The 27,063-nt window shown below is 44.8% G+C and overlaps 1 protein-coding gene across 1 annotated transcript in view; it reads left to right on the forward strand.

Annotated features, from left to right (window-relative positions):
* The window catches only part of Kcnu1 (potassium calcium-activated channel subfamily U member 1), an 82,363-nt gene extending 57,750 nt beyond the window's left edge, over positions 1 to 24,613 (forward strand). Inside the window, 8 exon segments of the mRNA XM_052162483.1 lie at positions 1,613 to 1,709; positions 4,924 to 5,148; positions 12,045 to 12,231; positions 13,348 to 13,425; positions 14,644 to 14,783; positions 18,782 to 18,976; positions 21,404 to 21,528; positions 24,256 to 24,613. Coding sequence (XP_052018443.1) covers positions 1,613 to 1,709; positions 4,924 to 5,148; positions 12,045 to 12,231; positions 13,348 to 13,425; positions 14,644 to 14,783; positions 18,782 to 18,976; positions 21,404 to 21,528; positions 24,256 to 24,556 — 1,348 coding nt within the window. The 3' untranslated portion in view covers positions 24,557 to 24,613.
* Positions 24,614 to 27,063: the final 2,450 nt, after the last annotated feature.

Consider the following 27,063-nt stretch of genomic DNA (forward strand, 5'->3'; position numbering starts at 1 on the left):
CCCAGAAATTCGATAATGTTTTTTTCTGAATATTTGGCTAAAGTGAATGAAATTGGTATCTCAAAATGATTCCTTTGGTTGTAGCTTCCATAACAGTGGACACGCTGTGGGACCCAAGATTAAAGAGGACAGGGGACAGAGGACAGGGTGGGGCCAGCTCTGTACGGCCCTCGGACATCTATGTGGCTCCCAGTGGCCCCTGGCCAACCTCATGTCTCCAGTTCTGCCTCTCTTCACTGTGCACCCGTGGATTTGCTTCTCTTTCTCTCTACCACTTCCTTGTTCACATTAGTGCAGCACGGGCCTCCAGGCCTCTGGGTGTCTTCCCCTCCACCAGGGCTGTGCTGTCTGGTGGCGGGCAGGGCCTCATCCTTCCTTTTCCGATTCTGTGTGTTGAACAAGGAAGTGGTCCAAGGCACAAATGCAAGAAGAGGTGTCCGTATCCGTCTGTCCTGAATCAGGCTGGGGTTCCTAAACATATCCTACTCTCTGTTCCTGACACATCCAGGGACACATACTTGATTTGTTTGTTTGTTTTTATTTTGTTTTGAGACAAAGTCTCAAAAGGTAGATCAGGCTGGCTTTGAATTTACAGAAATGCCCCTGCTTCTGTCTCCTGAGTGCTGGGATTAAACGTGTGAACCACTGGACAGATATCATTATGGTTGATATATAGTTCATTTTGTTGATAAGTTTTTTTGTTGTTGTTGTTTTGTTGTTGTTGTTGTTGTTGTTTTGAGGCAGGGTTTCTCTGTGTATCCCTGGCTGTCCTGGAACTCACTTTGTAGACCAGGCTGGCCTCGAACTCAGAAATCCGCCTGCCTCTGCCTCCCAAAGTACTGGGATTACAGGCCTGTGCTACCACCGCCCAGGTGTTGATAAGTTTTGTTGTTGTTGTTGTTTTGGTTTTGGTTTTTATTTTTTTATTTTTTTTTTGGTTTTTTTTTGGATTTGGTTTTTCTGAGACAGGGTTTCTCTGTGTAGCCCTGGCTGTCCTAGAACTCACTCTGTAGACCAGACTAGCCTCGAACTCAGAAATCCGCTTGCCTCTGCCTCCCAGAGTGCTGGGATTACAGGCGCGCACCACCACCGCCCAGCTGTTGATAAGTTTTAAAGCAAGATACATTCATATGAAAAAACCCAGATCTTAAGAACACTAGCCAGGATATCTCAGATCTCTTTGTATCTCTCAGAGAGGCGGTATGCAAGTTGCGCTTTGGTCGCTGTTTGCACAGTCTGTGCGGCGCATTCTGGGTCCCTTCCCTTGGTTCCGATTCCTTGTTCCTCCTGGAAGTGGTGGGGAGAGTTGGGTATTTCGAGCAAGAGCATCCTCTGCCTAAGCCTTAAGTGGAAAGCTTTACAATTTATTAGTTCTTGCCTTTCAACCATAAAACACAGGAAAAGGTCTTCAAAGTCCCTGGCAGAGATGGAAATGTTTTGTACTTTAAGGGTTATAGTTGTGGGTTGTCAACTTGTGTCTTACTGGCATCAGTATGCCCCCAGCTCCCTTAGGGTTAGAAGGAACCATGTGACTGGCACTGGCCAATGAGCAACGGCTCCGACCTTAGCGTTATCATTCTAGTTCCCTGAACTTTCCACTCTCTCTGCTCAGGTATGCGCCAACCGATACCGCGGAAGAAACCGACATGCTGGACAGCAGCGGCATGTTTCACTGGTGCAGATCAATGCCCTTTGACCAAGTGGTTCTGGTAGGTCACCACACCTCAGAGTCCCAGTGACTGTCGTCATTTGGAGGCCTGTGAATCATTAGGAGACCCAGCTCTTTTGTAGACTGTGAATTTGGAAAGAAAGATACATCACCTACACACACATCACAGACCAGGAGCCATGTGGCATACCACAAAGCCCGGTAGCATGCTGGGATTAAAATGCAGGTTCCGTTACTTGCGAGTTTTTCTTTGAGCGGGTTATCTCAAATAACTACTTCCCGAGATGCTTTCCTGAAACCTAGCAAATTTTTGGTTTTTCGAGACTGGGTTTCTCTGTATAGCCCTGGCTGTCCTGGAACTCACTCTCTAGTCCAGGCTGGCTTTGAACACAGAAACCTGCCTGCCTCTACCTCCCAAGTGCTGGGATTAAAGGCGTGCGCCACCACTGCCCGGCTGAAACCTAGCAAATCTAGGTAAACATATTTACTACAATGAACATATATACAATTTACAACTTAACACCTTAACTTTAAAAAAAAAAGGAATCTGTTAAATGCTGCCTCCTCTGAGCCCCTGACCCCTCCTCTGACCCCTGACCCCTGACCCCGAGCCTTGTAGAAGTGGTTGTTCTGCTTTCAAGCAGACACTCTGTCCATCTACGACTTCCTAATAATTATAAGGATTTCCTTGATTTTCAAAAGCACTTAAGTACACGTACCATTCCTCCTATGCCCCAGCTAGGTGGTTCACTACCAGTATCCTGACAGAACATGTCCCAATATTTATAAAACCCGACCCCTCATTTGTTCAGAATCACTAATCTCTCAGAGCTGTCAAAGCAGCAGGACGACTCCTCCTGGAGCTGCCAAACCAGTACCTCAGCAGTTCCATCCGGGCTAAGAAAATAGCCATGGGGCAGAAACCTGACATGTTTTTAATAGAATGCAGGATTTTAGAAAAGCTGAGAGAGAGAGAAAATGGATTCAGATGGACACACTGGAGAGAAGAGAGGGAGGTGGGGTAGGGTGGGGGAGGCGGGAGATGGGAGACAGGGTCTTTATTAGATCACACCTGTTAAGCATGCAAACAAGTCTTTACACCTCCCTTACAATGTTACTTAAAGGATGCTTGGAGCGCGAGCCCTGAGTTGTTTGCTGTAGCTTTTGTTATTATTGCTGAGGGCTTTGAATTTCCTCCCTGCCCCTCCCCCCACCCCGGAATGAAATGCCCAGATGTTAAAAACTCGACTTTGAACTTGGTTCTCCTTGTAGAAAGGTCAAGGACTCATTTTCTGTTAATTTGAACAAAGGACTTTCTACCAAACCATCTCTCTTAACCGGGAGGGAGAGTTTGCCATAGTCAGTTGGAGAAAGCTCCCAGGCTGTGCCTGTGGGCGTGGCCTGCCATTGGTCTGTGGGCGTGGCCTGCCATGGATCTCAGAAATAGCTCTTCAGTTCTCCCCTGCGGAGCAGGTGCTAGACTTCAGGCATATTGTGTGAGATCTTGTTAGAGGCTTCATTACTCAAATTAAAACTAATCAGATTAAGCAGACAGTTGTTGTAATGAGTTAGTTAACAGAATCTTCCCAATACACAGTGATTTTATCAAATAATGGGACATGTCAAGTATTTCTTTTTCTTATTGTATGTCTGTGGGCATAAGACACACATGTAGTACACAGTCATACATGTAGACAAAATATCCATACACATAAAATAATAAAATAATTTGATAAAATTTTAAAAATAAAATTGAAATATTCTAATATGTATATAGGCTGTAGATCTCATGTGAAATTTAAATACAGGTATCCTCTTTTAAAAAAAAAAATCTCTGAGCTTTGGGCAGGGGATAGTAGTGCACACCTTTAACCCCAGCACTTAGGAGACAAAGATAGGTGGACCTCTGAGTTAGAGGCCAGCTTAATCTGTATAATGAATTCTAGGTTAGCCAAGGCAACCTGAGCGATGCTATCTCAACACACACACACACACACACACACACACACACACACACACACACACACATGTTAGAGCAATGGCTCAGCAGTGAAAAACACTGACTGCTCCAGAGGACCCAAGTACTTATCTAATGTCTCACAACCATCCAAAACTTCACTTCCGGGAGATTGAATACCCCCTTCTGGCCTATGGGCATAATACACACATGTAGTACAGTCATCCATGTAGACAATGGACACATACACATAAAATAATATTATAAACTATTTTAAGTTAGCAAACAAATACCCAATCTAGGAGCTTAATAAAAATCGAGGTTGATTAATACCTGTTGAACAGCACTACTTCCAACTTTGAACACTTGAAGATATTGAAGGCTGTAAATGTTAAAACAATTGGTTCACTTACACAGCTAAGAGAGGCAGAATACAAAGTCAAACCTCTTGCTACATTGTCACCAAGCTCTTTCTTGCTTCTCACTGCCAGAAGAGAGGCCTGTTCTCTGAAAGAAATCATTCATGTCTTCAGTAACTTTGTAGTCTTTATGGTGTCTCTGAGAATTTGGGGAAGTCCTAATCTGAATGTGTCTTTTACATTTGTTTCCAATTTAGAGATATAGAGAGTTTGCCTGCTGATAATAGCATGAAATACATTAAATGTTGGGGGATCTAATGGAGTTTTAAAATACTATTTATTTAAGCATGTGCATCTCCCACATGAGTGTGTGTACCCAGGGAGGCCAAAAGAGGGCATCAGATTCCCCAGGTCTGGAGTTTCAGGCAGTTGTGAATCACCCAGGCTGGGTGCTGGGAACTGAACATCAGAAGAACATCGAGTGGTTTTAACTTCATGATGAATTTCCTTGACTTGGTAAAGAATTTATCAAAACAGTTCAGTATATTAGATGTAATCATATGAACTTAGAGAGAGTCAACCATTCTTGATACATGAAAATTTGACAATGAGAACCCACTGAATACTAACAATATGATGTACAGTTTAATGTAACTTCCCAGGTTCTTTTAAAGAGATAAGTTTAGCAATGGTACATGAAGGTCTCTGTTTTTTTTTTTTAATTTAATCATATACTATTATGATATATGTGTGTATGTATATTTGTATGATTATATATGTATGTACCATTTTTATAAGCAGTTGAAAGATTCTATTAGTCTATAAAAGTTCTGCTCTGGATGCATCTAGAGTGTTAGGATGGGAAGGAGGTGGGGCTTAGCAAGGAACTCTCTTACCTTGATTGTAAAATTGACCTGATTCTGCATGTGTATCCCTAGAAACGAACTGAAAAGACAAAACACGAGTTTCAGAACCACATTGTAGCATGCGTGTTTGGAGATGCCAACTGTACCCTGGTGGGACTTCGGAATTTTGTGATGCCCCTGAGAGCCAGCAACTACACCCGGCAGGAGCTGAAGGACATTGTTTTTATTGGGTCTCTGGAGTACTTCCAGAGAGAATGGCGATTTCTCCGGAACTTTCCCAAGATACACATTATGCCTGTAAGTATCACATGAGGATAAGAGTACTAGTATTAGCAATAATAGTAATGATATTTACAGTTTACAGTTATATGGCACCTATTATGTGACAGACCAGCTGAAGAGTTTACGTACATTCACTTATTTATAGTCAAGTGAGGGTTGGGCTGGCAAGATGGCTCAGCGAGTAAGAGCACTGATTGTTCTCCCGCAGGTCCTGGGTTCAAATCCCAGCAATCACATGGTGACTCACAACCATCCATAGTGAGTTCTGACGCTACAATGTACTTAGCATATAATAATAAATAAATCTTTGGGCTAGAGTGAGCAGGGCCGGAGCAAGCAGAGGTCCTGAGTTCAATTCCCAGCAACCATATGATGGCTCACAACCATCTATACAACTGCAGTGTTCTCATATACATTAAAAAAAAAATAAATCTTTAAGAAAAAAAAGTGAGGTAGACTATAAAGCTGCTGAATGTTAGGTATGGGAGCAGCAGGTTTCCATGTAGGTTGCTTTGTATTATAAGCATGTAAGTGGAGTGAGTGAATTTAAATCCACACATTGCAGCCCCAAGTTTGTGTTCAACCCACCATGGTTTATGGTCTGTGTACGAATGAGGTATTTTTCCCCCGTGTTTGTGAGTCTGTGGGCTCCCACATGGGGACTATGGAGAGGGGCTGAGTCTCCATCGAAATAGACCTGTGGTTGGGACGGCGTGTTGCCACTGTGACTGTGCTGAGAGTTGGGACCTAAAGGAAGTAATTGGTGTGAGGACTCTGCTCCCATGAATGTGGTGATTCCCTGAGAATGGGGCTAGCTGCTCCTGATGAAAGGGACAGTTGGCCTCAGGCTCTGTCCTGTGTGTGCCTTGTGGTTCCCTACCACACTAAGATGCAGCAGGAAGGCCCTTGTAAGATTGGTCCTTCAATCTTAGATTTCCTAGACTGCAGAACTATGAGTAATGAATTTCTTTTTTTTTTTTAAAGATTTATTTATTGATTATATCTAACTACACTGTAGCTGTCTTCAGACGCACCAGAAGAGGGTATCCGCTCTCTTTATGGATAGTTGTGAGCCACCATGTGGTTGCTGGGATTTGAACTCAGGACCTTCTGAAGAGCAGTCAGTGCTTTTAACCGCTGAGCCATCTCTCCAGCCTCCGAGTAATGAATTTCCTTTCTTTGTAAATTACTCAGTCTATGGCATTCTGTTAACAGAAGCAGAAGGATGAGCCAAGACAGAATACAGAGTGAGTGTGTAGCATTTGGCTGATGTTTTATTTGTATTTCACTTTCAGAGGTTTTTATCCAAAGCTCTGCTACCATTTCCCTGGATGAAAAGCCCATAATAGGTCTGTGAAATGCATTTTAATTTTTTAATGAAATAATACTGGCAGTGTGTAAGAAAATACGGATTCTCTAAAAAGCAAATTGGATTTTGTTTTTTTTGTTTTTTTAAAAGCCGCCACAAAGCCACAAAGTTCCCTGCTCCTCCTGGCTCCATTCTGCACCGCAGGAGGGAAGGTACCCAGAAGTCTCCAGCTTTAGCTGGTGTCCAAATTGATCCGTGTTAGACACAGATGCAGGGTATGGCTGTGATGGACCTGACCATGTTTTAGGGAGGGTTGTGGAAGGACCTTGGAACTTTGGGCTGGAGAAGCCATTGAGTGTTCAGAGCTTAAAGAACATTATTGGAACTTTGAAAATAATGCTGAGAGCAGTATAGCCAATGGAGGCTTGTGGAGTTTCAGAAGGAATTTGGATAGCCCATTAAAGATTCTGTTGGCATTGTTTGATACTCTGTGCTGTAAGTATCTGTGGTTCTGGTGACTGGGGTTATAGAAATGGCCCTGGTTAAGAAGAGACCAGAACCACTAAGCTGCAATGTTTACTTTGCTGGGACAGTTGATCCTAGGTGCTAGAGCCAAGGAATAGATGGTGATTAGGAAGAGACTAGCATCACTGAGGGTCCTAAATCTGGGATAATTCCCATGGGCTCAGCACACAGAGCTGTGACTCTGAGGAGGCCATAGGCTGGCAGTTGAACTTGGTAATGTGTAAGATTCTCCTTCATAGTACTGGTTTGGAAGCGTGAAGGGGTTGTGGAGCCTTGTCATTGTGAGAGGACAGTAGAGGCCACTGTGAAGGTGCAGCCTCAGTTGAAGTCTCAGAATTGAAGGAATCATAGAGAGAAGTTGAGGCTTAGCACCATGTAGCAAGTTAGAGTCCCTGAAGAGTGAGCCTGGGGGTGGGGGGGCTACTGGCGAGAGTACAAGCCGGCTGTAGCAGGAGATTCCTAGATGAGAAACCCCATTACCTAAGACCACCACTAAGCACAGCAGCATCTGCAGCGTGGAGCCCATGAGGTGAGCTGTGTGTTCTATCCCAAGCCCATCAGAGCCTAGGTGATCATTCTAGAAAATCTGAATTATACACTGTTCAGCTTCTGTCTTAGTCAGGGTTTCTATTCCTGCATAAACATCATGACCAAGAAGCAAGCTGGGGAGGAAAGAGTTTGTTTAGCTCTCACTACCACGTTACTGTTCATCACCAAAGGAGGTCAGGACTGGAAATCACACAGGGCAGGAAATTGGAGGCAGGAGCTGATGCAGAGGCCATGGAGGGATGTTACTTACTGGCTTGCTTCCCCAGGCTTGCTCAGCTTACTTTCGTATAGAACCCAAGATAGGGTTGGTGAGATGGCTTAGCAGTTAAGAGCACCAACTGCTCTTCTGAAGGTCCTGAGTTCAAATCCCAGCAACCACATGGTGGCTCACAACCATCTGTAATGAGATCTGATGCCCTCTTCTGGAGTGTCTGAAGACAGCTAGAGTGTACTTACATAAAATAATAAATAAATCTTAAAAAAAAAAAGATTTCCTCACCACGATGAACTGTATCCTTGAATGGTGAAAATAGACAAGTCTGTCCTTCCTTCCTCATTTTTCCCTTTCTCCCTCTTTTTTTCCCCTGTGTACTGTATATAATAAAATAAGTATATATAATATACAAATAATATATTTATATTGTTTGCATATTATATATACTTATTATAAATAAGAAATTTATATAATATATAAATAATAAATTCATATAATATACTATATAAATTTATATATATTTAATAGATAATAAAATAAATCTTTAAAAAACAAACAAACAAACAAAAAAACAAACAAAAAACAAAAACAAAAAAACTAAGAGTACCAGCCCAGGGATGGCACCACCCACAAGGGGCCCTCCCCTCTTGGTCACTAATCTTACAGCTGGAGCTCATGGAGGCATCTCCTCAACTGAAGCTCCTTTCTCTGGGATAACTCCACCCTGTGCCAAGTTGACACAAAACCAGCCAGTACAGCTTCATTTTGATTTGATTTGATTCTATGTTCTGATTCTTTTTGGAGTAGTGAAGTATTTAACTTATGTTTTATTTTATAGGATCCATGGTTAAGAGATTTCAGATATTTTGCAGAGGTTTTAAACACTGACAGGGACTATGTATGTTTTAAATAGACTGAATTTTTAAAGACTGTGGGATTTTTAAAATCATTAATGTTTTATATTGCAATATATGAATTTTGGGGGATGAACAAGGAAGGAATGCTACTGATTAATAAGCAACGTGTCTGTGTGTCAAGGGGTCAATTGTGCTGCCTAGTTTTATGTCATCTTGACACAAGCTGCAGTCACTTGGGAAGAGGGAACCTCAAGTGAGAAAATGTCCCCACCAGATTGGCCTATAGAAAGGCCTGTGGTATATTTGTTTGGTTGGTGACTGATGTGGGAGGCCACTTTGGGTGGTCCCACCTCTGGCTTGGTGGTCCTGGATTCTATAAGAAAGCAGGCCGAGCAAGCTTTGATAAGTAAGCCAGCAAGAAGCACTCCCCCATGGACTCTGCTGCAGTCCCTGCCTCTGGGTTCCTGCCCTGCGTGAGTTCCTGTCTTAACTTCCCTCTCACATCTGGGATGTGTAAGTATAAGCCCTTTCCTCTCCACGTTGCTTTTGGTCTTGGTGTCTTATCACAGCAAGAGAAATTCGAACTAAGACAAATCCCCAAGCATCCTAAAGTTGGGGCTGCACTGTTAGCTATTTGGAGGACACAAGCGGGGCAGCCTTCTTGCAAGAGTGGAAGATAGAGAATTAGCCTTTATCTCCAGGATGTCTCTTTTTTCCCCTCCAACTTTTTCATCACCATGATTGTAGCCGCCCGCGGCCACATGCGAACCGGATCCTTGGAAGAGAATTCTGGGGCTTTAAATATGGCCAAAGCCAGTTAATGTCACCCAATAACTTCTGAAAATCATTTAAAGTTTTTAAATTGTCCCTGCGGATAATTATCTTCTGGGAAAAAATAGCTTGATCTGTAAGTTTAAAACCCAGATAATTATACGGATCCTGGGTCTGCACCTTCTCTGGTGCTATTTGCAATCCTTTAGCGGCTAAAGCTTGCTGTAAATCTTTAAAACATAAAAGCAAAGTCTGAGGATTTTTTTTCCCTGCAATTAGAAAATCATCTGTGAAATGGATAAAGTAAATATCTGTCCACTTTTGTCTTACAGGCTGAATGGCCTGTGCCACAAACTTCTGACATAAAGCCGGGCTGTTAGCCATGCCCTGAGGAAGAACTGTCCATTGATATCTTTTCATAGGTTCCATGAAGTTAATAGAAGGAACACTGAAAGCAAATCTTGTGCAATCCTCAGGATGCAATGGAATAGTAAAGAAACAATCTTTTAAATCTATGACTATTTTATGAAATCCTTTAGGAATAGCCACAGGAGATGGAAGACCAGCTTGTAAAGTTCCCATGGGCAACATAGTTTCATTAACCTTTCTTAAATCTTGTAGCAATCTACATTTTTTCTTAATAACAAATATTGGGGTATTCCATGGAGATAGAGACTCTCTTAAATGTCCCGCCTTCAATTGCTCCTGCAATTTTTTAGTCAATTTCTGCAATTTAATTTCAAACTCTAACTTTTGTAACTGTATATCTCTCTGGATCTCCTCTCCTGCCATCAAAGTCATAGGCGGAGCAGATGGCACGATAGGGGCCCATTCTTCCCCATGAGAGTCAGCTGTTCTCTTTTTGGGATGAGCTGCCTTTTTTATAATTAGCACTATCTCTGTGTTTTTGTAACTTAGGGTGGGGAGTCAAACCCTTTCCCTTTCGCCGGAAGCAGCCCTAGGATGCTGCGGAGCGCAAGTTTCACGAGAACTTTCCTGTCCCATTTTTCCCTATCAATCTATCCCAAGCAGCCACTGTGCCGGGTCAGCACAATTTTGCTTGCTAAACCGTATCCCTCTGCACCCACAACAATAGTTTCAAAGGATAAAATTTTACACTAGCGCTAGCATTTGACTCCTAAAGTTGTTTACCATGCGGATACCATCTTCTTTCCACTTTTTCTGCGAAGCTTCGCCAGATAGGGTCACCTCAGGAAATTCTCCCATATCAGGTCTGTCCATGTTCAAGGCGCCATTATGTAGCCGCCCGCGGCCACATGCGAGCCGGATCCCTGGAAGAGAATTCTGGGGGTAACGGGAAGGGGGCGAAAGAGAAATGAGTCAAGAGGACAGTTGCCCATAGAGACTGACTTTACTATTTTTTAGCCAATATATATAGTCTTTGGAAAACCACCCTGCCCCCCAAATGGCCGCGAATTCCTTGGATCTTCTTCTCAGCGGGTTGCCTGCTTCCAGTCACGCAGGTTTCTGCTGGTCTCCAGGTGAGACTGCCCTGAGGCGTCCTTGGTAGTTAAGGTGAAAGTGGCTGTATTGTTCCCAACCAAGGGTCGGAGATAACACCAGGGGAAGGGTGGAGGCTGTAGGCCAGGAATGTCGCAGCTTGAATAGGCTGGAGATAACACCAGCAGAAGAGTGGGGGCTGCCAGCCAGCTCAATGCTGTGGGGGAAGGGACACATGATCACCCTTTTGCATTCTCTTCTCTTGCTTGAGTTTTCAGAATGTATTTTTTTAGAAGATGTATTTATTTATTTATTTTATACATGTGAGTATACCACCATTGCTCTCTTCAGACACACCAGAAGAGGGCACCAGACCCCATGACAGATGGTTGCGCGTCACCATGTGGTTGCTGGGAATGGAAATCAGGACCTCTGGAAGAACAGTTGGTGCTCTTAACCGCTGGGCCATTTCTCCAGCCTGGATGATTTTTAAAATTTAATTAATTTCAAGTTCATTGGTGTGAGTTCATTGGTGTGATGGTGTCCGAACCCCTGGCACTGGAGTTACAGACAGTTGTGAGCTCCCATGTGAATACTGGGTATTGAACCTGGGTCCTCTGGAAGGGCAACTAGAGTTCCTAACTACTAGGCCATCTCTCCAACCTCCAAATACTTTGTTGTTGTTGTTTTAACACTGTTTCTCTGTGCAGCTCTGGCTGTCCTGGAACTTTATCTATAGACCAGGTTGGCCTTACACTCAGAGAGATCCACCTGTCTCAGCCTCCTAAGTGCTGAGGTTAAAGGTGTGTGCCATGACTGCCTGAAAATGGATTTGTTGATTTGTTTGTTTGTTTGTTTTTTGAGATGCTGTTTCTCTGTGCAGCTCTGGCTATCCTGGAACTTTATCTATAGACCAGGCTTGCCTTGAGGAGATCCACCTGTTTCTCAGCCTCCCGAGTGCTGAGGTTAAAGGCATATGTCACCCCTGCATGGACTTTTGTTCCACATCATCTCATCCAAATTTATCCTCTGTGAAGGGTCTGTGATGTCACCTCATAGTAAGATAGTAACTATTATCAGCACAATGTATCAGACAACAGATACCTACATTTTAGTCAAGCCAGCAGAAAAGTTAGCTAAAAACTGCATCACCCAAAAAGACCGAGCACCATGAACCATGATGGCCTTCTGACAATCCCTTCACAACATGAACTTCTTTCCGTAGGGATCTGCACTCTATACTGGAGATCTGCATGCAGTCAACATAGAGCAGTGCTCTATGTGTGTTATCTTAGCCACCCCTTACAAGGCACTGAGCAGCCAGATTCTGGTGGACACCGAGACTATCATGGCCACCCTCAACATCCAGTCCCTGCGGATCATCTGTCCTCCCCCAGTGTCTTCAAAGACAGGTCAGAACAAGTCCAGACCTCCTGGACAGGCCCATGGGAAGCTTGAAGGGCTTCCAGTAAAGCTGATTGCTATCTGCCACATTTCAGGGGGGAAAGGTTGGCAAACCAAGCAGTAAGCTAAATAATCTAAGATACGTGATAATTCAGTTTCTTATACGGCAGGACTCTGACAGTTACCTGGTCCATCAAAGATCGTTCATAGCAGAATGCCAAGGCATTCCAGGCAGGCTCTCAAGAGTGAGGGAGACACAAGCAAAATCCTCCAGAGGGTCTTGACTGACAGCTCACACTAGGAGCAGAAGCGTGTTGTAGGGTCTCAGAGCGTTCATGAAACAGCCGTAGCTCATCATTCCTTGACTGAAAATTCTGTAAGAATATTAATGTGACATGAGACTCCAAATGTCTGAGATAGACACTAACACCCTACTGCTTGGAGACTCCTCTCTCTCTCTCTCTCTCTCTCTCTCTCTCTCTCTCTCTCTCTCTCTCTCTCTCTGTCTCTCTCTCTCTCTGTCTCTCTCTCTTTCCCCTCCTTCCCTCCCTCTTTCTCTGTCTGACTGTCTCTCTCTCTCACACACACACAGACACACACACACACACACACACACACACACACACCCATCCCTCTTTCATAAAAAGAAGAGACCAAATACAGTCAATCTTCCATCAAGGGTTCTGTATGCATTGATTCACCCCAACCAGAGACAGAAGATACTCAAGGGAAAATGTATCTATATCAAACATCTAAACATTTACAGGCCTTGCCTTGCTGTTCTTTAAACCTCAGTATTATAGCTATTTATTCTGTGTTAGGTATTATAGGCCATCTGAGATAATGTGAGGTCCTTAGGAGGTGCTTTGGTGATATGCAATAACTATGGTATTTTCTGAAAAAGGGCGTGAGCATCCAAGGATTGGTATTTACAAGGACTTTAATCTTTGTAGATGTCAAGGTGCAATTATAATATTTTTTTCTTAATATAGAATTAAATTTTGGATTTGGACCAGAAACTAGCTTTGCTGAGAAAAAGCATTGGGTCACATGGAGTTCTTGTACATCTGACTAAGTTTTACGAGCTGTTTATTTGTGCTTCTTGTCTCTTTTTTTGTCTGTAGAAGTAAAGGCATCACCTTCCTTTTCTAATTATGAAGGGAAGAAAAGATACCAGCAGATCCCCATTCTCACTGAACTGAGTAAGTTGTGTTTCAAGGGGGATTCTGAAGGGAGAGATTTTCATGGTGCATAGCTGATGTCTCAAGTTCTTTCTAGATCCACAATCAGACGGTTAAGGAACCAGAATGTGCCCCAGAAACCTTTGGGGGCTGCTTGGATGTCCCCTGGGGCTTCTACTCAGCTGAAGATGTCATCCATGGGCGTTTGTTCTAAGTATCCGAATCCGTAGCTGTCAGTCAATTTGTAACCACCTTGAAGCGTAGATGGCTGCAAGCTTAGTTTATATCTTTCATTTTAGCCATCTCTGACTTCTAAGATATAATATATTAAGTGTATAATTAGAAAACATGGTAAATGAAAGTGGTGGGCAGGAGATGAGGTGTGTCCAACCACTCAGCAGGGACCACAGCCAAAGACCTTGTGGAAGCAGACAGCCACCCTCGAGTGAGCTAACAAGTCACCTGCTCACTGCCCAGTCTTTGCTCTTCTTGGCCGGAAAAGTCGGGTTGAAATGGGAGCTTCAGGTTTGGCTTTGGTATAGCATGTGCCACCTAAAGGAGAATGTGGAAGAATTTTGAGGCCACTGGTTTAAATGACCCAGCCCAGCAGGATTAGACAAAGTCATATGGTATATGTTGGTATAGGTTAGAGGACAACAGTTGAAATTCTCCTTTCACTACATGGGTCCCAGGGATCAAACTCAGGTCACCAAGCTTGGCCTCAAGATTTTAGCCTCTAAGACTTCTCTGCACACCCTGCTTTGTTTTGTGTGATGGGATCTCTCATTGGCCTGTAACCCACCAAATGAGCTAATGTGGCTGGACAGAGAGCCCCAGGGACCACCTGCCTCTTTTTGCCAGCACCGGGTCTATAAAGATAAACTACCATGCCCGGCTTCTCATTGTTTATAATTTTTATTAGTACTAGTTTAATTTATGTGTATGAGTGTTTTACCTGCATGCCTGTATATCAGGTACACACCTGAGGCTCACAGAGGCCAAAAGAAGTGTGGGACTTCCTGGGACTGGAGTTCCAGACATTGGTAACCCACCACGTGGATGCTGGGAAATGAAACCAGGTCCTCTGGAAGAGCAACCCGTGGTCTTAACTGTTCAGCCCCGTGGCCTTTTAACTGTAAACTCTTGGCTCAAACAGCTCTTCCTTGTTTGTATGACAAGCAGTTTACTGATTGAGCTTTGCCACGTGCATTGGCCTTACCTTTCAATCCTGTCTTGCAGAGAATCCCTCCAACATCCACTTTATTGAGCAGATGGGTGGAATGGATGAGGCACTTAAAGGAACCAGCCTGCACCTCAGCACCTCTTTCTCCACGGGCGCTGTCTTTTCCGGTACCTTCCTGGATTCTCTCCTGGCCACGGTAGGTACAGACAAGCCAGGGTCGCCCCAGGAGCAAGCCCCTCCTGGGGAGGCCGCAGCTCACGGTTCTAACCCCTTTTAGAAATATTTCCCCCTAAAAGGTAACTCTATAGACATTATTTTAGATTTTCACATTTTCAAGATGACAGTCCTGGTGCAGGAATCCCAGATGCTGGGGGAGAGGTCCTGTCTCAGGGTTTCCATTGCTGTGAAGAGACGCCATGGCCAGGACAACTTTTAAAGGGATGATGTTTAATTGGGGCTGGCTAACGGTCCAGAGGTTCAGTCGGTTATCATCAAGGTGGGAAGCATGGCGGCATCCAGGCAGGCCTGGTGCAGGAGGAGCTGGGAGCTCTACTTCTTGACTTGAAGGCAGCTAGGAAGGGTGTCTTCTACAGGAGACAGAGCTCAAGCACGAGGAGTCCTCAAAGCCCACAATCACAATGATGCACTTCTTCCAACAAGGCCACGCCTATTCTAACAAGGCCACACCTCCTAATAATGGCACTTCCCATGGGCCAAGCATATTCAAACCATCACAGGGACCAAACTTGGATCTTCACATTCGCGCAGGCAGACCAGGCTCCTCCGTGTCAGAGCTCTATAGAGCACACAGAGCCCAGTTATTCATGTAGAACTCACCATAACGGGACCCAGGCCTTTCAAGGGAAAGGCTTGGCCTTGGGTAGGTGCCAGGAGCCTCCAGGCCTGGATGGGGTAGAGATGGGGCACAGAGTAGGGCTGTGGCATAGCTTTAAAGACCGAGAGTCTCTGCATGTCCTAGCCCTCTAACTACACTGAAATGCTGGTGATAACTTCTTAAAAGCCACTGGCTTAGGTGACTGACATCTGTAGCCTAACGGGGGGGGGGGGGGGGGGGGGGGGAGGGACTAAGTAATGTGGCCTTTGTTCTATCTTAGTGGGAACGTCTGAAAAAAAGAAAGTGGAAAGATCTTAAGCGGGAGCAAAGGAAAATTTTCTCTCACTCTTTTCTTCGGAGCAGTAAACTTCTATTGAACCAGGAGAAGAGAATAACAGTCGCAGAAGGAAAAAGTTTTACAAAAGCAAATATGCAAAAACTCACATAAGTTCATACACAGCTTCACACATGAGCATTTAGACATTCACATTCAAACCAGTGGGCCCAGCCTGCATACTTTCTCATAATTACCTACTTATACATGCGTGTGCACGTCGATCCCCGCACTCTTGATGGTGAGGGAGACAGGAGAATTTGCTGGCTGGTGGCCTAGCCAAAGCCATACAAGCTTCTGGGGCAGTGAGAGACCACGCCTCCCTCCCAAGGCTTGAGAAGCCAAGAGTGATAGGAGTTTACCCTGTTCCGCCTTTTGAACCTCCACATTTACACAGGAGCATGGACCACATCTGTGTGGTGTGTGTGTGTGTGTGTGCGTGTGTACATTTTATACATACACACAGGGGAAAAACTTTGAATGAGCTTTATTATTTAAAAAAAACTTGCATCAGGTGGCAGAGGCAGGTGGATCTCTGTGAGTTCAAGGCCAGTCAGGTCTACAGAGTGAGTTCCAGGATGGCCAGGGCTACACAAAGAAACCGTGTCTTGAAACATACACACATAGCTGGGCAGTGGTGGCGCACGCCTTTAATCCCAGCACTTGGGAGGCAGAGGCAGGCGGATTTCTGAGTTGAGACCAGCCTGGTCTACAGAGTGAGTTCCAGGACAGCCAGGACTACACAGAGAAACCCTGTCTCCAAAACAAAACAACAAAACGTACACACACACACACACACACACACACACACACACACACACACAGAGATGCACACATGCAAATAAAAACATCACACACCAATTTTCAGACTCAAAAGACTATACAACTTAAAGAACTCATATCCACAGCTGGGTGGTGGTGGCACATGCCTGTAATCCCAGCACTCTGGAAGGCAGAGGCAGGCAGATTTCTGAGTTTGAGGCAAGACTGGTCTACAGAGTGAGTTCCAGGACAGCCAGGGCTACACAGAGAAACCCTGTCTGGAAAAAAAAATCCAAAAAACGAAACCAAAAACCTCATATCCAAAGGGTTCCAAGCCAACATACTACAGAGATACGCATCTATTTTTCTAGCTGTACTAGTCACAGCAGTTGAGAAACACAACCAGCCAAATACTCATCAACGCACCAATGAATACAGCGAGGCACATAAGCACAATGGAATTGTTTTTTCCGTCATAATGAAAAATGAAGTAATGGCTTTTGCAGGACGGTGTGTGCACCCATATATGTTAAGTGGAATAAGGCAAATGCAGAAAGACAAATACCATATGCAGAATCTAAAGTTTCTCATGTGTGTGTGTGTGTGTGTGTGTGTGTGTAGATTGTGAAATGATCATGAGAGGGGAGAGTGATATTTAAGGGCTTTGGGGATGTACAGCGTAATAGACTATGAAATAGGAAATTAAGGACTAACTGGGGGATAGAGGGAGCCAGCCGGATCTTGGAGCTGCATGGCAGGAGAGGTGGGGCCGGGAGGACAGGGGAGCAAATATATAAATATATATAAAGACACATACAGCTATTCTGAAGGTCCTGAGTTCAAATCCCAGCAACCACATGGTAATTCACAACCATCTGTAATAAGATCTGATGCCCTCTTCTGGTGTGTCTGAAGACAGCTACAATGTACTTACATAAATAAATAAATCTAAAAAAAAAAAAACAAAAACAAAAAACCAGGGCTGGAAAGATGGCTCAGTGGTTAAGAGCACTGACTGCTCTTCTGAAGGTCCTGAGTTCAATTCCCAGCAACCACATGGTGGCTTACAACCATCTGTAATGAGATCTGATGCCCTCTTCTGGTGTGTCTGAACACAGCTACAGTGCATGCATATACATAAAATAAATAAATCTTAAAAAAAAAAAAAAGACACATACACACACAGATGCCATTATGAAACCCATTCTTATGTTCTGTCAACCTAAAAAATAAGCCATAAATAAAACTCTTAGAACATCCATATTCAGCCAGCTTGGGAAAACCTACTATGTAAGAAGACCGTGGCAGAGATTCTGGAGACGGCACTTTGTGGAGACACATCAGACCTTCATACTGTTTAGATTCAAGCTAGTTTTAGTGTAAGAACCTGTCCCCAGTTTCTCTTTTGGATTGGTGGATGAAAAATGTCTGCTTTGAATAAAAGTAGCCCCCATAGGCTCATAGGTTTGAGTGTTTAGTCATGGAGGAGTTGGCACCGTTTGAAAGGAGATTAGTAGGTGTAGCCTTGCTAAAGGAAATGGGCCCTACATCTCTCTATCGGCCTATGGGTCAGGATGTAGAACCCTCAGCTCCTCCAGCACTGTGTCTACCATGCTCCCTGCCAATGACCAAACTCAGACACTGTAAACCAGCCCACAACTAACTGCTCTCTTTGATATGCATTGATATGGTCGTGGCAACACAGCAGTGACTAAGACACCAAAGATTCGACAACTCCACTTACCTTACAGCTATAACTGTCATGGTGCTGAAAAGAACTATGGGAACCCCATGTGTTCATGAGTAACACCACTGTGTAACTTTCAATAGGTCGTTATTCAGGGGAATATCAGTAGATTCACATCCAAAAGACCTCAAGAATAATTGACAAAAAATGTCAGATCTGTCTCATTATTTATATATACATTTCACACATGTCCTTTGCTGATCCGTAGGGTACTGTGGCTGGTCACACACGAGAGGAGAGGACTCTGGGATGTCAGTTTCATTACTCTTTTTTCAGTGTCTACTCCATAGGAACGAGACCCGCCCCGCTGTTTTGCTCTCCCTGCTCTGACTCACCCACCTCCACACCCAAACTGCCAACTTGCAGTCGATTTTGATAGTGACAATGAAAAGCAGAGCTCTGCACCATCAGGACCCTTTCACAGGGGGATGCTCACTGAATCTCCATGTCCCAGCGCCTGTGCGGTTCCTGCGTTGGCCCTTGTAATTTCATGCATGGTTTGCCTCCGCTTTCCAGTCCTTCTACAACTACCATGTCCTGGAATTACTTCAGATGCTTGTGACCGGAGGCATAAGCTCTCAGATGGAACACTATTTGGTTAAAGAGAAGCCGCGTGAGGCAACCGACGCCTTTGCGACGTTCTTGTCTGGGAGGACGCGGTGTAAGCTGGGACTCCTATCTTTAGACGAAACCATTCTATCAGACATTAAAGTGAGTCTACTCTTAGTATAATGTATTTTCTTACATCCTTAATGCTTGCTCTGAGTTTCTGAAAACAGGTTGCTTGGGTTCAAAAATGACTGTGAACCCAGAAATAATAATTAGTAAATACGGTACTGTAACTTTCACAGCACCTGCACACTGTGTTTTCATCGGTTATGTTTATTCTCTGGGACGATCTCAAGAGGTAGAGGAAGCAGTTGCTTTCTCCACCCTCCAGCTGATGCAAGCCTCATCCGAGAGGCCCAACACTGTCTGTGTCCCCTATAGGTCGCAGATTGGAAACTCAGGCAGCCGTGTTCAGGCGTGAGGCCATTAAAAGATGATTAGGTGACAGACCATAGTGGGCTAGGTGTCACTAGCAGGATTGGGTCTTCAGTAGAAGGTGGCCTCGGCCTATTCCCTTCTCTCCCACCCTGGACATCTCTCGCCCTATCACCTTTTCATGAGACAATGCAGTAAGACTGTTATCACATGTAGTCCCCTTGACCTCAACCTTCTAGGATCTAGAAGTCCTATATCTTCTCTGTATCTATTTTAGTCTTTTGTGTTTAATCTGTCCAGGGATAGCATGAGTTAAGTGATCTATGAGGCTTACCTGAGGACATCACAGGACACAGTTTCAACTGTGTCACAGCAGGTGTCCAACTAAGGAGTGTGGTCTAGGTTCTCACTACTGCCTCAATACCTAAAATGCTAAAGAATTCTGGCCAGGCTACCTGGAATCGGGCAGAACTCTGGCAGGGTCTAAGAATGCCACGGGTTCAGCAGAATATGCTGATGCTTTCTTAGCCCAGGGAACTTGTAAATGTTGACTATAACACGATAACATGCTGGAGAATTTCCAATGGGTTATCTCTTCATTCAGAAACGAGAGGAGAGTGTAGTAGTAGTGTAGCTTTTTGCTTTAGTTTTGATTGACCCTGAATCCAGCTGTCCAGTGTTACCATCACAACACAGCTAGACAAGGAGACACCTTTTGTAGGTCCACCGGGTATCAGCAGAGCCCTATTCAAAGAAGTGTGCTCCTTAGACCTCTGTGACGCACGTGGCTCAACACACATTGCCAAAGAGAGCAGGCCCCTGTGTGTTCTGTGTCCGGGACTTCCAGATGCAAATGCCGACTACAAGCTGCTACACGAACCTCCTGTGGTAGCTGGACAACAGCCTGCTGCTCTGTATCTCTGTCCTCAAGAGATCTATCTTGATCTTTCCCCGAGGAATCACAGAACTGAGCTGCTGTTTATCTTTTTGGATATATCTATCCTATCTGCCACTGCCTTTGAATTGTGACCTTGCTGGCTTTAGCTTTAGAGCCCAGGTGCTTGGGATTCCCTGAAGTTTACCCCTAAAACTCAATTTTTGAACCTGCTGCTTATTAATACTTATTTTTTTGTTGTTTTTGTTTTTTGTTTTTTTGTTTTTTGTTTTGTTTGTTTTTTCAAGACAGGGTTTCTCTGTGTAGCCCTTACTGTCCTGGAACTCACTCTGTAGACCAGGCTGTCCTCGAACTCAGAAAATCCACCTGCTTCTGCCTCCCAAGTGCTGGGATTAAAGGCATGCGCCACCACTGCCTGACTAATAATTCTTTTTTAAAAAAAAATACTTATTTATTTATTTTATGTATATGAGTACACTGTAGCTGTACAGATGGTTGTGAGCCATTATGTGGTTGCTGGGAATTGAACTCAGGACCTCTGCTCCGGTCGGCCCTGCTGGCTCCGGTTAACCTTGTTCACTCAGTCCCTGCTCGCTCTGGCCCAAAGATTTATTTGTTATTATAAATAAGTACGCTGTAGCTGTCTTCAGACACTCCAGAAGAGGGAGTCAGATCTCATTACAGATGGTTGTGAGCCACCATGTGGTTGCTGGGATTTGAACTCAGGACCTTCAGAAGAACAGTCAGTGCTCTTAACCGCTGAGCCATCTCTCCAGCCCTTAATAATAATTCTTAGTGGTGGCCAAAATATCAACAGTAAAAGAATGTGCAGGAGCAGCCGGGCGGTGGTGGCGCACGCCTGTAATCCCAGCACTCTGGGACGCAGAGGCAGGCGGATTTCTGAGTTTGAGGCCAGCCTGATCTACAGAGTGAGTTCCAGGACAGCCAGGGCTATACAGAGAAACCCTGTCTTGAAAAAAACCAAATCCAAAAAGCCAAAAAAAAAAAAAAAAAAAAAAAAAAAAGAATGTGCAGGTGTGTGTGCAACACTGTATCCACCAGAGGCTCTGGAGAAGCCAGGATGCTGAAGGGATAAAGGTTTGAAACCAATCAAACTTTTATAACTGTCCACCTTACATTGCTACCACAAGCAGATGAATGGTTGTCAGGTCATATAGATAGATGTCTATGGCAAATAGCTGGCAGACAAAAGTCAAGTGAGTTCTTAGCAAACACCTGCTGTCCTGTTCTCTTCCCAGCCAAGAAAAACCTTTGGACAGCTGTTCTGTGGCTCATTGGATAATTTTGGGATCCTATGTGTGGGCTTATACCGTATGATGGATGAAGAGGAACACAACCAAGAACACAAAAGGGAAGTATGATGGTTTGAAAGGCGAGAGCCACCTTTTAAGTGTGAGAACCAAGGCCATCTCACTGAGAACTACACCCAGAGCTCCAGATCAGCCACTGCATAGCAGGAAGCAGGGGGTCACGGTGTTGACATAGCCTTGAGGAAGGCGGGGGTGGGGAGGTGGGGGGTGGTCTAAACAGCAGGAACCCTGTGATCAGAATTCCGAGAAAACTAACCTTGAAAGGAGAATGGAAAGACGTTTCCCACTGAAAACTAATTTTAGCCTTTCGATTAGAGGGGTTTGTTTGTTTATTTTGTTTTATGCTTACCTCCATTCATGAAGCTGCTGTCTATCAAGGAGATGCCCTGGGTTTCTGCTGGATTCACTGAGGATGTTAACAGAATGCTTCCTCTACTCAGTACGGTTTGCGCGTTCTTAAATCATCAGTGTGTGTCATTCAGACTCCAGTTTTCTTAAAAGGAGCTCCTTGAGCTCGTTGTGGGAAAGAAAGGACATCTGTCTAGATCAGAGGAGACAAAGGAACAAAAGCAAGGAGCATTTGTCTAGAGTAGCACAGCCACGCAGTTCTAAACCAGGATTGTCACCGCAGGGTGAGAGCAGTGAGCAGACTGGGAGATAGAAAACTGTGAAAGACTAGAATGGGTTGGTAGAGTCCATTCCAGGAGAGGTCAGAGAAAATGACTCCAAGTCGTGGGCTCAAGCAATGAGGAGAAAGAAGGGAGAGGGGAGGGAAGAATTAAGAGAAGGATGATGGGAAGATACAGTGCAGAGAGATGGAGGACACAGTGCAGAGAGATGGAGGAGGACAGTGCAGAGAGATGGAGGACAGTGCAGAGAGAGATGGAGGAGGACACAGTGCAGAGAGATGGAGGAGGACACAGTGCAGAGAGAGATGGAGGACAGTGCAGAGAGAGATGGAGGAGGACACAGTGCAGAGAGATGGAGGAGGACACAGTGCAGAGAGAGATGGAGGACAGTGCAGAGAGAGATGGAGGAGGACACCGTGCAGAGAGATGGAAGAGGACACAGTGCAGAGAGATGGAGGAGGGACACAGGGGAGAGAGAGATGGAGGAGGACACAGTGCAGAGAGATGGAGGAGGACACAGGGGAGAGAGATGGAGGAGGACATAGTGCAGAGAGATGGAGGAGGACACAGTGCAGAGAGAGATGGAGGAGGACACAGTGCAGAGAGATGGAGGAGGGACACAGAGTTGAGAAGAGATAAAGATTCAGATTGATTGCTGGGTATGAAAGCAGGGTTGTCATGGATACATGAAGCAATGGCAGACCGTACAGTCAAAGCACCAGAACCGGAAATCCTGATGAAGTTAGAGAGGACGCACTCAGAGTAAGGAAGTGAGAGATAAAGAACTGACTGTGGGAGTGTATGGGCGGAGAGTGACTTCTGACATGGGACAGCATCAGGAAGTGACAGCCTTCAGGATGCACCAGCGAAGCTATTTGGAGGTAGAGAATCTTTGGGTATCAATCAGTCGTGTGTCAGTGAAGTGAGCCTGGGTGACAAAGTTGTGGACCACGTGGACGCTGTCGGGATGAACAGTGGTCACCCCTCCCAAGTGTGGAAGATGTGGATAAACATGGCAGTCTGTCTCTAGATGACACTGGTGTAATAGAGATGGTTAGCTGGCTTCAAAACACTCACCTTAAGGATGGGGTGGGGGTGGGGGGAGTGCCCTGCATTCAGCTCCAGAAAGTACAAGTGACTTCTATGTAAAATGCATTCCCCTGGCCTACTCTTCCTGCTCTTCTCAATCCTGACCCTCACATGTCTGGAAAATTGTAGGATATGGTTTTTGGAAGAACATGGAACCTATATTTGAGAGCTCCTCAAGGAAGGGGTGGCAGCTCTCCTTTAAAGAGGAGTGTAGCTGAGTTAGATATTAATGAGAGCCGATCAGGACCATGGAGGACTGGAGGGCACTGGCTGGACAGCCTTGAAGAACAGTGGGTGAAAGTCATGCAAGGTTGGCCTGCCTACATTTTAGTCTTGAGTCCTGGCTATTACTTCACACCAGTTGACGCTTGCTCTGAACTTGATATCTCGTTGTGGTGTCTTGCTTCCTTAAAAGTGATCTCACAGAGGCCCAGGCTGTAGGTTTCCTTGTATTTTTTGTGAAATTTCTGTGGCATCCACATCAGGCTAAGATTGATATACATCTATATAAAAAACAACTGGAACACTATCATGTTGTAGGAAGCAAACTGTATCCTTTCTGGTTTCTCTGGACAAAGGAGCTTTTCTACAGTCAAGTACTGAGCTTGCTTTTGTCTGTTTGCAGTTCTACGGTTGCACCTTGTGCCTGTGGGGCACGTGGTCTGCCATTGAAAAAGGTCTCCCCACCTTATACCAGAGTTTGCCTCAGTGTTCAGAACTGTGCTAGTTGAAAGTTTAGAGTCTATGTATACTGAAAGCAGGTAAACCAGGGGTCAGAAAAGCCCACAGAGGTGAACTATCGCAGATACGGTCTCATTCCTCTCTCATTAAAATGATGAGAACAGCTGCTCCCAGAGAGCTGCGATACTAATGTCAAGGCGGGTGTGTGGTAGAGAGACGAAAGTCAGCCCCCTGGCCTCTCCTCCAGGACCCCTATTATTGTGTGCCAAATGAAGAAAGGAAAACTCAGAACGAAACGCTCTCTTTATTTGGGGTGTTGCTTGTAGCCACACTTTCCAAACTGCAGAAATCTCAGACTCCTTCCTTGGCTTTACCTCACAGGTTTGTGATCACCAGGCCGTCCAACGAGTGTCACCTGCTGCCCTCAGATCTCGTCTTTTGTGCCATCCCTTTCAGCACCACGTGTGACAAAGCAGAAAGCAATTCAATTCAGATTCAAGACAACACTACAAATGTGACACCATTGACCCAGGGGTTGAGTTTCTACGATGCCTACAATATCCACGATCCCTAAGACATTTACCCAATCAGCGCCACGGGAGAGAAGAGGTCTTTGCACCCCAACTCCCGAGTCTATTCTTTGGACAAATTCGATGCCAGTGATATTGATCAAGAAAAATAAAAACAGAAGCGTGCTGTTTTTGTGCCAATTGCTTAGTGGTTGGCCCACACTGCTGTGGAAGGGACCATCTTATCCCGGTGGGTCTGGTGTGATGAATAAAGATGCCCATGATAAATGGTATTAAAGTCCATTGCTCTCTTCCCTTGAGCACACATGAGCAGGTCCATCTGCGCGGAATTAACAAGTCCTCCACTTGGACAGATGCCATCTGGAACTGGAACGCATTTGTCTCTAAGACCTAGGTACGTGCCTAAGACAGGGAAGATGGTTGTGAAAGTATTATGAGATGTCGGGGTCCTGTGGGAGCAGAGTGAATAAGCAGAATTTAGGCTGACCCGGATAATAGGGATGGGTTCCTTTGAGAAGGACTACTCCTTGCTCCTGGGGTATTGCAACAGCCCACCTTTGGATAGAATTTTGAAAACCAAAGCCAGTAAAATAGTGGCTTATTTTGTCTTTGTGTTTTTTGTTTTGTTTAGAAACAGGGTCTCACATAGTCTGGTCTGGTCTCCAACTTAGAACTGAGGCTAGTCTGTTTGTAAACTTCTTGTCTCTGCCTCACTGGTATTGTGACTACATATATGCCGTTGACAGTGCTTTGACATGCCCAACTAAAAGTGGAATTTATGAGATTGGAGGCATTTCATGACATAATGTGACCATCTGGCATTCCATTAGCCTTGAGTGTAGAAAGGCTGACAGCTTGATTGATACTATTTTGGAACCAATATCAAAAGGGCCCTAACTAGCAAAAGTAAAACTACATTATATAAACATGTAACGAAAGACCAACACTAGCAATTTGCTCTCCCACTGTTAGGGTTTATATGCTCAGTCCAAAGAGTGGCACTATTAGGAGGTGACCTTGTTGGAGTAGGTGTGTCACTGTGGGTGTGGACTTTAAGACCCTCATCCTAGCTGCCTGGAAGCCAATATTCTGCTAGCAGCCTTCAGATGAAGATGGATAACTCTCAGCTCCTCCTGCACCACACCTGTCTGGATGCTGCCATGCTCCTGCCTTGATGATAATGCTGTAACCCAGCCCCAATTAAATGTTGTCCTTATAAGAGTTGTCTTGGTCATGGTGTCTGTTCACAGCAGTAAAACCCTAACAAGAAGTTGGCTGGGCGGTGGCCGGGTGGTGGTGGCACACGCCTGTAATCCCAGCACTCTGGGAGGCAGAGGCAGGTGGATTTCTGAGTTCGAGGCTAGCCTGGTCTACAGAGTGAGTTCCAGGAAAGCCAGAGCTACACAGAGAAACCCTGTCTCAAAAAACAAAACAAACAAACAAACAAACAAAAATCCACAGAAGTTGATACTAGGGACTGGTGTATTGCTGTGATAGGCCTGACAATGCTTTTGTTTGGAGAAATGTGGATTTGGGGAATTTGGAAAGCAGTGGAATGCTATAAGTGGAGCTTAATGGACTATCCTAGTAGGAATATGGAAGAGTTTGTTGCTGAGTATGATTTGAACTGTGCTGACCTAGTCCAAGAGGTTTCAGTGGAGAGTTTCAGAATGTGGTAAAAACTGTTTTTGTAGTATTCTGGTGAAGACTGTGGCTGCTTTTGGTCCTTGTCTGAAGAGTCTACCTGAGTCTAAGATAAAGAGATCCATATTAATTACATTGACAAAGGAATTCTCCAAAAGGCCCAGCAGAGACTTTGTTCTCTGGTTAAGCTTCATGAAGAGCGCTGTAAACAAGTTTAGCAAGATTAAAGGTTATAAGGGAAAACCGGTCAAATAGATGGTTCAAGTAGGAAAGGGGCACCAGGAAGTGTGATGGAATTGAATGCTATGTTCTAGGAGATAGCAGATTAAGGGACTTTGGGGGCAAGATCCTACCCAGCTAAATTTAGATCCAGGCATAGTAATACACACCTCTAATCCCAGGAGACAAAGCCAAACAGATCTCTGAGTTCAAGGCCAGCCTGGGACAAAGTAGGTTCTAGGTGAAAAAAAAAAAGCTTAAATCCAGTCATGGGGCTACACTGCCTGCTACACGCCTTTAATCCCAACATTACAGGAGACAGAGCCATGCAGATCTCTCAGTTAAAGGTCAATCTACAGAGCAAGTTCCAAGAAAGCCAAGCTTAGGCAGAGAGGGAGTCAGAAAACAGAAAGCTGGTGATAGAATAAAGGGCGCCATATTCCATGCCCGGCAGGTGGCGGAACTCAGCAGCTTCTGCCTTGTGGCTCTGGCTTTAGAGTGAGAAATAGAAGGGACTCCTGGGACAGCTGATGCTAGTTAGCTGGAGCTAAGAAACTGGCAGTGATTAATCGACCAGCATTACTGAGGTGATATCTTCTGGGAAGTGTTTTCTGAGAGCACAGAGGCTGTGTTCCAGAGATAACCAAGACTGTTCCTCATGCTACAGCTATACTTGGTAATGTGTGAGAGTCACCCAAGTGGTACTGATTTTGAAGGCATGAAGGGGTCATGAAGAACAGCTGAGGCTTGGAAGAGCCTGTGAGAGGCCATGGAAGGCCATGATGAAGGAGCAGCC

Source organism: Apodemus sylvaticus, chromosome 18 (genome assembly GCF_947179515.1).
Source record: "Apodemus sylvaticus chromosome 18, mApoSyl1.1, whole genome shotgun sequence".
NCBI classification, from domain to species: domain Eukaryota; kingdom Metazoa; phylum Chordata; class Mammalia; order Rodentia; family Muridae; genus Apodemus; species Apodemus sylvaticus.